The sequence below is a fragment of the Hemitrygon akajei genome, chromosome 3, assembly GCF_048418815.1.
Source record: "Hemitrygon akajei chromosome 3, sHemAka1.3, whole genome shotgun sequence".
Lineage (NCBI taxonomy): Eukaryota > Metazoa > Chordata > Chondrichthyes > Myliobatiformes > Dasyatidae > Hemitrygon > Hemitrygon akajei.
Genome location: NC_133126.1, coordinates 204,921,370 through 204,933,113, shown reverse-complemented (window position 1 = coordinate 204,933,113; position 11,744 = coordinate 204,921,370). Strand labels below are relative to the sequence as shown.

The 11,744-nt window shown below is 43.9% G+C and overlaps 1 protein-coding gene across 3 annotated transcripts in view; it reads right to left on the bottom strand.

Annotated features, from left to right (window-relative positions):
* Positions 1 to 5,676: 5,676 nt before the first annotated feature.
* ccdc50a (coiled-coil domain containing 50a) overlaps positions 5,677 to 11,744 on the bottom strand; it is a 147,438-nt gene continuing 141,370 nt past the window's right edge. For all 3 annotated transcript variants that reach the window (XM_073041727.1, XM_073041728.1, XM_073041729.1), the window contains one exon: positions 5,677 to 10,627. In XM_073041727.1, the coding sequence (XP_072897828.1) occupies positions 10,608 to 10,627 (20 nt within the window). In that variant the 3' untranslated portion in view covers positions 5,677 to 10,607. The remainder of the gene's footprint in view (positions 10,628 to 11,744) is intronic.

Here is an 11,744-nt window from a genome sequence, read left to right as displayed (position 1 = left end):
TGGTGAAGGAGACAGAGTTGTGATCATGACCTCCAAAATGGTCTCTCACCGAGAGATCTGACACCTGACTAGGTTCATTTCCCAATACCAGATTAAGTACAGCATGTCCTCTAGTTGGCTTGTCTACATATTGTGTCAGGACACCTTCCTGAACACACCTAACAAACTCCAACCCATCTAAACCCCTTGCTCTGAGGAGATGCCAGTCAATAATAGGAAAGTTAAAATTTCCCATCGCAACAACCCTATTATTATTGCACCATTGTAGAATCTGCCTCCCTATCTGTTCCTTGATGTCTCTGTTACTACTGGGGGGGGGGGGGGATCTATAAAAACACCTAGCAGAGTCGTTGTCCCCTTCCTTATTCTGACATCTACCTGCACTGACTTAATAGATAACCCCTCCATGACTTCCTCTTTTTATGCAGCTGTGACACTAAACCTAATTAGCAATGTCACTCCCCCACCTCTTTTGCCCCTCTCTCTGTTCTTTTTGAAACATCGAAAGCCTGGCACACAACAGCCATTCCTGTCCCTGAGACATCCGAGTCTCTGTAATGGCCACGTCATGATCCACACTCTGTTCATCCACCTTGCTTATGATGCTCCTTGCATTAAAATAGACACATCTCAAACCATCACGCTGAATGCATCTTTGCTTTATCAGCAGCTGCTCACCCTGCCTTTACAGGATATTGTGGACGCATTCAGAAACATCATAAACCGTGGCACCTGGGAGGCAAACTACCATCTGTGTTTCTTTTTTGTGCTCACTGAATAGAGTCCCCTATTACTAAAGCCATTCTCTACAGTTCTCTCCTCTTCTGAGCCACTGGGATAGACACAGTTTCTCCCAGATAGGTCTCCCCCCACCCCCAACAGTACTCAAAATGGATTACTTATTGTTAAGGGGGATGGCCACAGGGGTGCTCTCCACTCCCTTCCCTCTCCTGACAGTCATCCACTTATCTGTCTCCTGTGGCCCCAGTGTGACTACCTGCTTGTAGCTCCTATTGATAACCTCTCACTTTCCCTAAGAAGCCAAAGGTCAATGAGCTGCAGCTCCAGTTCCCTAACTCAGTCTCTAAGCAGCAGCAGCTCAATTTAGCAGGCGCAGATGTGGCCATCAGAGAGCTGGGAAATCTCCAGGATATCCCACATCGGACACCTAGAGCAGAAAACTGGTCTTGCAATCATACCCACCATTCTTAATTTAGAGGAAAAAAAGAGATATGAAAGTAACTTACCTCCTTACCTTGCCTAGGCCTGTCCTTGCCAAAGCCCTACTACTCTGACTCATGCTACTCCGACAACCGTTCCGCTAGGCAGTGTCTCCCCTTTATCCTGAAACCTTCTCAGCGGCCTTGCATGATGAAGAAGTGATTATAACGTCTGCGCACTTCTCCCAATCAAATCTCTCGCTGAAAGAAACTCCTTGATTTTTAAATCTCAGTGGCCTTGCGCAGTGACGATCTACTGTGTCTGCGCACTTCTCCCAATCAAATAGGTTGAGTGGATGGCTAGAGTATTTTCCTAAGGCAATATGAGAGGGCATAATTTTAAGGTGATTGGAGGAAATGATGGGGGGGGGAGGGGTTGGTGTCACAGGTGGGTTCTTTACACAGAAAATGGTGTGTGTGTGGAACGTACTGCCGGAGATGGTGGTGTGAATACCCTGCCACCACCAAGATCTTGACACAAGGACAGCGCACTGTTTACTGTTTACCTGTGCTGCTCATTTCATGCATTTCCAATTATATTTTATTATCTTATTTATGGTAACATTTTGGTTTATGTGTTGTGTTTGATACATGTTATTTGGGTGCACCATAGACTGTATATATGTACTGTCAGATGACCATAAACTTGAACTTGAACTTTATTCTTTGCCTTCTACTGCTGTCATGTGAAAGGCTCTGTCCAGCTCACTTGAGCAGGATGGACATCAATGGGACCCCAGTATCCCATGGGATTTGCCCTCTACTTTCTGTGGAGGCTGAAGAGAGTTGGGAGTTGCACATCTATACTCACATCGTTCTACAGATGTGCAATAGAGAGCATCCTAACAAACTATATTGTGGCATACCGGAAACCAAAAGACATAGGAGCAGAATTAGGCCATTCAGCCAATTGAGTCCACTCTGGGATTTCATCATGGCTGATCCCAGATCCCATTCAACCTCATACACCTGCCCTGATGCCCTGACCAACAGGAATCTACCAACTTCCGCTTTAAATATACCCATGCATTTGGCTTCCACCGCAGTCTGTGGCAGAGCATTCCACAGAATCACCACTCTTTGGCTAAAATTACTCCTAAATTTGATTCAACTTTGATGCTCTGCCCTCTGGATCTCGATTCGCCCACCAGAGGAAACATTCTCTCCACATCTATGTTTCTATGTTATCTATCTTATCTAGTCCTTTCAACATTCAGAGGGTTTAAATGAGAACACGCATTCCTCTAAATTCCAGTGAGTACAGGCCCAAAGCTGCTAGATGCTCCTCATATGTTAACCCCTCCATTCCTGGAATCATCCTCATGAACCTCCTCTGGAATCTCTCCAATGACAATACATTCTTTCTGAGATATGGGGCCCAAAACAATTAACAATACTCCAAGTGCAGCCTGACTACTGTCTCTTAAAGCTTCAGCTTGTTTTTACCTTGTTTTTATATTATATTCTACAATATTATTTAGGAGAAACACTATACAACAGGTAGTCAAAAATGCCAAATGCAACACTGGCACCAGCCTATCCCACCCCATCAGGGCTATATATACAAAAAGTTACCAGAAAAGGACCAGTAACATCATGAAAGAATCCTGCTCACTCTGCTCATGGTCTGTTTGTCCCACTCTCATCAGGGAGGAAGCTATGTAGCATCCACACCTGGACCACCAGACTCAAGAAGTTACTTTCCGCAAGCAGTGAGGCTGATCAACACTTGCACCCGCTAACCCACCCCTCCACACCTCCAATCATTACTACTTTATTATTTCCTGTCAAAGTCACCTTATGTACAGACAGTGTCTATTGTCACTTTATGGACATACAATCAATCTATATAATTTATTATTACTGTGTTCTTGAGTATTATCGGATCCTGAGTAACAATCATTTTGTTTTCCTTTACATTTGTTTTCTGGAAATGACATTAAACAATCTCAAATGTTGCATGTATGCTAACTGGGCCAGGCCACCACAACGGACATCGAAGGGCCTCATGACTAATTCAGCTTCAAACAGCAGTTCATGAGTTTATTGTCAGTAAAACACAAGTGTTGTTGATACATTTAAACATAATTATAAAGATGTACAAAAATAATCTGAATAGCATTAACAGAAATGGTATGTTAGCGATCGGTTATATGGTAATACAGTTGGATCAGACCTTGTAAAGTGTGTGCTCAGAAAAGCACAAAGTAATAATTTGGTATATAAACACTGCTGTCCACTCAATAATATTTGGTCATTTCCGGAATATATTTCTGTAGATAGATACACACACACACACGCGCACGCACACACACACACACACACACACATATATATATTTATATAAAATCAGCTGGAAGGAGCGCAGGAGACTAACACTGAGTGAGAGAGCAGAACACAACAGCCCAATACAACCAGATTGCTGGAGGAACTCAGCTTCTGAATATAAATCTCCTTTCATATACACAAGAGATTCTGCAGATGCTGAAAATCCAGAGCAACAGACACGAAATGCTGGATGAACTCAGCAGTTCAGGCAGCATCTATGGAAATGAATAAACAGTCGACATTTCAGACTGAGGCTCTTCTTCAGGACTGGAAAGGAAGGTGAAAGACACCAAAATAAGAAGGTGGGGGGAGGGGAGGAGGGTAACTAGACAGTGACAGGTAAAGACAGGTGGGTGTGAAAGGGAAAGGGCTGGAGAAGAAGGAATCTGATAGGAGAGGAGGGTGGACCATGCGAGAAAGAGGAGGAGGAGGATAGGCAGATTTTAGAGCAAAGATGCACTCAGCCTGATGGTTTGAGAGGTGTCTATTTTAATGCAAGGAGTATCATAAACAAGGCAAATGAACTTAGAGTGTGGATCAATACATGGAACTATGACATTGTGACCATTACAGAGACTTGGATGTCTCAGGAGCAGGAATGGCTGCTGAGTGTGCCGGGCTTTAGAGGTTTCAAAAAGGAGACAAAAGAGGTAGGGTGTGGCATTGCTAATTAGGTTTAGTGTCACGGCTGCAGAAAAGGAGGAAGTCATGGAGGTATGGTCTACCTGAGTCAGTGTAGATGGAAGTCACAGGAAAGGGGCAATAACTTTACTGGGTGTTTTTTATAGACCCCCCCCCCCAATAGTAACAGGAGTATCGAGAAACAGATAGGGAGGCAGATTCTGGAACGGAGCAATAATTATCGGGTTGTTTTGATAGGAGATTTTAACGTTCCTAATATTGACTGGCATCTCCTTAGAGCAATGGGTTTAGATGGGATGGAGTTTATTAGGTGTGTTCAGGAAGGTTTCCTGACACAATATGTAGATAAGCCAACTAGAGGAGAGGCTGTACTTGATCTTGTATTGGGAAATGAACCTGGTTAGGTGTCAGATCTCTCGGTGGGAGAGCGTTTCAGAGGAAGTGATCACCATAGTGCTGGAGAGGGATAAGAGCAGACAACCTGGAAAACATTTAATCGGGGTAGGGGGAAATATGATGCTTTTAGGCAGGAACGTGGAAGCATAAATTGCAAGCAGATGTTCTCAGGGAAATGCACGGCAGAAATGTGGCAAATATTCAGGGAACATTTGCATGCAGTTCTGCATAGGTATGTTCCACTGAGGCAGGGAGAGGACAGTAGGGTTAAAGAACCATGGTGTACAAAGGATATAGAAAATCTAGTTCAGAAGAAAAGAAAAGCTAACGAAAGGTTAGGTATCTAAGTATCGTTAGAGCTCTAGAAAATTACAAGGTTGCTAGGAAAGCAAACATGAGGAAATCTACAGATGCTGGAAATTCAGGCAACACACACAAAATGCTGGTGGAACGCAGCAAGCCAGGCAGCATCTATAGGGAGAAGAAGCACTGTTGACGTTTCGGGCCGAGACCCTTCATCCTGACAAAGGGTCTCGGCCCGAAATGTCGACAGTGCTTCTCCCTATAGATGCTGCCTGGCTTGCTGCGTTCCACCAGGTTGCTAGGAAGGAGCTTAAGAATGAAGTTAGGAGAGCCAGAAGGGGACATAAGAAGGCCTTGCTGAGTAGGATTAAGGAAAACCCAAAGGCATTCTACAAGTATGTGAAGAGCAAGAGGATGAGCCGTGTGAGAACAGGACCAATCAGATGCGATGGTGGAAACATGTGCATAGAGGGAGTTACACAGCATCGATTCCATGGCCTGCATGGGATGGCTGCATTGCCTCTGAAGAAAGATTCACTTTATTTGTCACATGTACATCGAAAAATACAGTGAAATGTGTCATTTTTGTGTCAATTCAAATCAGTGAAGTTAGTGCAGGGCAGCCCACAACCGTCGCCTGGCTTCTAACACAGCCTGCCCACAACTTACTAACCCTAACCCGCAGGTCTTTAGAATGAGGGAGGAAATTGGAGCAACTGGACCAGGAAACACACTCGATCACAGGGAGAATGTACAAATTCCTTACAGACAGCACTGGGAATTGAAAGTCAATCTTTCAGTTGGCACTGCAAAGCTTTTGCGAGACTCACAGCGGGCACAATCCCAGCTCAGCCTGTTTCAGATGTGGCTGAAGTGCAGGCTGCTTCTCTTTCACAGGGAAAGCTCGGTGTGTGGAGAATCAGGAGTATACAGTACAGCATTGAACAGTTTTCTAGGAAATCTGAGACATATGAAATACAGATTGACAGAGGTTCCTTCTACACCCTGCACTCCACCTTTCTGTGGGTAATTCAATTAAAATAGTCACAAATTACTCTTGAATAAATGGTCTATGGCCTTTGCTTCTGCCACAATGAGGGCACTTTCAGTTTGGAGGAGCAACCTCATATTCCATCTGGGTAGTCACCATCCAGATGGCATGAGCATCGATTTCACCAACTTCCAGCAATTTTTTACCCTCGTGCTTCCCTCTTCTTCAGTTCTTCACTCTGGCTCCCCTTGTACCTCTTTCCCTCTCCTGCTTATCACCTCCCCCCTCCTCCTCCCCTTTCTCCCATGGTCCACTCTCCTCTCCTATCAGATTCCTTCTTCTCCAGCCCTTTACCTTTCCCACCTATCACTTCCCAGCTTCTTACTTCACCCCTCCCCCACCCACCTGACCTCACCTATCACCTTTCAGCTTGTCCTTCTTCTCTTCACTCCACCTTCTTATTCTGCCATCTTCCCCCCTGCTTTCCAGTTGTGATGAAGGGCCTTGGCCCAAAATGTTGACTGTTCAATCATTTCCATTGATGCTGTCTGACATGCTGTGTTCCTCCAATGTTTGTGTGTGTTGCTTAAAGAAATGGGTCAGCTGCTTCAGCCAGACCTCACAGCTTGGCCGTGTAAGGCCTCTGCTCACCCCAACTGCTCAACATAGACAGGGCAGCATGAAACACACACAACATGCACCAGTGGCTTACACTCACTTGACAAGACACACATGCAACATGCAGTATCTGCAGGAGGGCAGCTGCTCCACCAGAGGGGTTGCAGGGGTTGGGAGGGGGGGAATGCAGTTGCCGATGGAACAGCTCTTTCCATAAAAGCCGCACCTTACATTATGACCATTTCCTACACAACCAAGCAAAGTTCGTTTGATGGACAACGGTTTGGAGAGTTTGGGATCTTTGGACATCTGGGGAAAGCAAAATACTGGTTAGGATGAAATCTGCTTGGCAGAGGCTGAGGGGAGGTCTGATAGAGGTTTATAATTTAAGAGAGCCACAGATGTAGTAGAGAGACAATATCTTTTTCCCAGAATTGAAATGCTTAATACCAGAGGGCTTGCATTTAAGGTGAGAGGGGCTAGTAACTTTTCTCCTTCCACAGAGAGTGGGGGGTGTCTGGAATGTGCTGCCTGGTATGGTGGTAGAGGCAGATACACTAGAGACCGTTTAAGAGACGTTTCGATAAGACAGATAGACACATAAATGTGAGGAAAATGGAAGGATATGGACATTGTGTGGGCTGAAGAGATCAGTTTAGTTGGCCATTTGATTGGTTCAGCACAACGTTGTGGGCTGAAGGGCGGGTTCCACGGATGATGCTTTTATCAAAAATATTACCAGTTTTTGAAGAGTGTACATTTTGAACTCACGTTATACTCGGTAAACAGAGCCCAGCAGTTTGCCACTCATTGATATTTCATTCTCTCCAGACAAGGTGGACTGATCCCACACACCTTCAGCAACTGGATTCGCTTAAGATGGCCACAAGCCACCTCTACCTGAGAATTTGCTGAACACAGCCCTGCAGATCTGAATAAATAAAACATTCTTCCACCCAGCCAAGCAGCAACACAGCAGAATGCGAGCAAGTGACCTTGCAAATCCACGAAAAAAAATTGTTCATGCATCCTTTCTTAGCTAGATATGGGAAAAATGATGAGGCTTTGGAGAGGGTGCAGAAGAGGTTTATCAGGATGCTGCCTGAACTAGAGGGCATGCGGTATAACAGGAGGTTGGACAAACTTGGGTTGTTTTCTCCGGACAGGCTGAGGCTGAGGGGAGATCTGATAGTTTATAATGGCAAGGGTAAAAGGACCCTAATGGCAGTTGTATACAGGCCTCCAAACTGCAGCTGGAATGTGGATTGCAAATTACAGCAGGAGAGAGAGAAAAGGCGTGTCAGAAGGGCAATGTCATGGTAATCATTGGGGATTTTAAAATAAAAGTGGATTGGGAAATCCAGGCCAGTATTAGACCTCAAGAGAGAGAATTTGTAGAATGTCTAAGGGATGGCTTTTTAGAAGAGCTTGTTGTTGAGCCCACTAGGGGATCAGCTGTGCTGGATTGTGTGTTGTGCAATGATCTGGAGGTGATAAGAGAGCTTAAGGTTAAGGAACCCTTAGGAAACGGTGATCACAATATGATCAAGTTCACTTTGAAATTTGAGAAGGAGAAACTAAACTCCAATGCGTCAGTATTTCAGTGGAATAAAGGAAATTATAATGGCATGAGAGGGGAACTGGCCAAGGTTGACTAGAAAGGGACACTAGCAGGAAGGACAGCAGAGCAGCAATGACAGGAGTTTCAGCAAAAATTGAGGGAGGTATAAGATAGATATATTCCAAATAAGAAGAAGTTTTGAATGCAAGAAGGACACTACTGTGGCTGACAAGTGAAGTCAGAGCCAAAGTAAAAGCAAAAGAGAAGCCAAAACCAGTGGGAAGATAGAGGATTGGGAAGCTTTTAAAAATGTACAGAAGGAAACTAAGAAGGTTATTAGGAAGGAAAAGATGAATTATGAAAGGAAGCTGGTGCTTAATATCAAAGAAGATACAAAAAGCTTTTTTAAGTATATAAAGGGTAAAAAATAGTTGAGGCCAGATATAGGACCAATAGAAAATGACGCTGGAGATATTATAATGAGAGACACAGAGATGGCAGAGGAACTGAATGCATATTTTGCATCATTCTTCACAGTGGAAGACATCCATCTGCAGTATACCGGACATTCAAGAGTGTCAGGGAAGTGAAATATGTGCAGTGAAAATTACGACTGAGAAGGTGCTCAGGAAGCTTAATGGTCTGAGGGTGGATAAATCTCCTGGGCCTGATGGAATGCACCATCAGGTTCTGAAGGAAGTAGCTAGAGAGATTGCGGAGGCATTAACAATAATCTTTCAAGAATCAATAGATTCTGGCATTGTACAGGATCACTGGAAAATTGCAAATGTTACTCCACTATTTGAGAAGGATGGGAGGCAGCAGAAAGGAAACTATAGACCTGTTAGCCTGACATCAGTGGTTGGGAAGTTGTTGGAATCGATTGTTAGGGATGAGATTATGGAGGCACATGAAGAGATAGGCCCAAGCCAGCATGATTTCCTGAAAGGAAAATTCTGCCTGACTAACCTACTGCAATTCTTTGAGGAAATTACAAGCAGGGTAGACAAAGGAGATGCAGTAGACGTGCTATATTTGGATTTTCAGAAGGCCTTTAACAAGATGCTGCACATGAGGCTGCTTAGCAAGATAAGAGGCCATGGAATTACAGGGGAATTACTAGCATGGGTGGAGCATTGGCTGTTCAGCAGAAAACAGAGAGTAGGAATAAAGGGATCCTATTCTGGCTGCTTGCCTGTTACCAGTGGAGTTTCACAGGGGTCAGGGTTGGAACTGCTGCTTATTATGATGTACATCAATGACTTGGACTATGGGATTAATGGATTTGTGGCTAAATTTGCCGATGATACAAAGATAAGTGGAGGAGTAGGTAGTGTTGAGGAAACAGAGAGCCTGCAGAGAGACTTAAATAGTTTAGGGGAATGGGCAAAGAAGTGGCAAATGAAATATAATGTTGGAAAGTGTAAAGTAAACATGTCTTAAATATCCCTAATGTATCTGCTTCTACCACCACCCAGCCAGCACATTCCAGGCACCCACCTGTCTGTATAAAAAAGTTACCCCTCGCATCTCCTTTGAAATTACCCCCTCTCACCTTGAATCATGTCCTCTGGTATGTTTCAACCCTGGGAAAAAGATACCGTCTGAATATTCTATCTATGCATCTCATAATCTTATACAGGTGCCTCCCCCTTTACAAAGGTAGTGCGTTCCTATGAAACCTTTCTTAAGCCGAAATGGCATAAAGCGAAGAACCGTTAATTTATATGAGAAAATTTTTTGTAAAAGCGAAAATCCTCTTTGTAATGCAAATGTAAATGTTACTAATGTAGGTCTTTTGTAAAAGCAAAGTGGCATAAAGCGAACACTCGTAAAGTGGAGGTCTCCTGTAAATCTCTATCAGATCTCTCCACAGCCTCTGGAGAAAACAACTCAAGTCTGTCCAGCCTTTCATGATAGCTTCTAAACCAGGTATCATCCTGGTGAACCTCTTCTGCACCTTCTCCAAAGCTTCAGCATCCTTCCTGTAGTGGCACAACCAGAAATGGTTTCAAAACTCCTGACCGGACTAACCAGAGTTTTATAAAGTTGCAACATAACCTCTTGACTTTTGAGCTCACTTCCTCGACTAATAAAATCAATCATTCCACCAGCATTGAATCCACTGCATCATTTAATGCAACAATTTGATGGTGAAGCTAAGATGAATGAGGGGCAGTCAAGGGAGGGAGGGTTCTGCTGTAGATGCGAGGTGAGCAGAGTGCTACAAAGACCAGCTGAAGCCCTGGTTAATTGGTTAACAAAAAAATATAAAAGGTTAGTACAACTTAACATTATTAATTTAAAAAAAGATTTCAGAAGGTCTCTCTCCTGCTGTTTGTGCAAACACATTAATGGTGAAGACTAAAGTTGTAAGACAAATTGCTGTGCACTGCCTCACTACATTCTGGTGTGCTGGATGTCCCTGCGTTGATGAGTCAAAGGAAGTACAGGCTGCGTTTTGCCCAGGAATGCTGGCCCAATCCCCAGGCGAAACTCTCACAACCTTAATCCTCTTCGTTTACGAGACTTGCTGGTTTCACTTCAATCATTGCCTGTAATAGGAAACTGAACACAAACTCCAATTAGTAACTGCTCAGCACAAAGTGGTAACTGATAGACACCATCTTGAAATCCCGGAGGTCAGTTCAAGGAAGAATGTTTTTTATTTACAGATACAGGGCCTTTCAGCCCTTTGAGTCGTGCTATACAGCAACCCACCAATTTAACCCTAGCATAATCACAGGACAATTTACAATGACCAATCCACCGAAAAATCGGTACGTCTTTGGACTGTGGGAGGAAATCGGAGCTCCTGGAGGAAACCCACATGCTCACAAGAAGGAACATACAAAGTTGCCTTACAGAGGACACCGGAGTTGAACTCTGACGCTCTGAGCTATGCTACTGTGGCATCCCAATGTTAGCCCTGATCAGAAGCTGAACAACAAATCCAGCATCCAGTCTAAAGGATAAATTGGAAATTTGGTTGAAATATTCCTCTGTGTTTAGTGTGGTCTCATGAGTGCCTTATAGAGCTTCGACATCACATCCCTGCTACACCTCTAGAAATGATGCCAACATTGCATTCGCCTTCTTCACCACCGACTCAACCTGAAAGTCAACCTTTAGGGTATCCTGCACAAGGACTGCCAAGTCCCTTTGCATCTCTGCATTTTGAATTCTCTCCCCATCTAAATAATAATCTGCCCATTTACTTCTTCCACCAAAGTGCATGACCATACACTTTCCAACATTGTCTTTCATTTGTCACTTCTTTGCCCATTCCCCTAAACTATCTAAGTCTCTCTGCAGGTTCTCTGTTTCCTCAACACTACCTACTCCTCCACCCATCTTTGTATTCCAGTGAGTGCAGGCCCAAAGATGCTAAACGCTCCTCATATGCTAACCTCTTCATTTCCAGAATCATCCTTGTGAACCTCCTCTGACTCTCTCCACTGACAACACATCCTTTCTGAGATATGGAGCCAAAAACTCTTGACAATACTCCAAGTGCAGCCTGACGTGTCTTATAAAGCCTCAGTATAATCTCCTTTCTTTTATATTCTATTCCCCTTGAAATAAATGCCACATTGCATTTACCAGACTCAACCTGTAAATTAACCTTCTGGGAGACTTGCACAAGGACTCCTAAGTTCCTCTGCACCTCTGATGTTTGAATTTT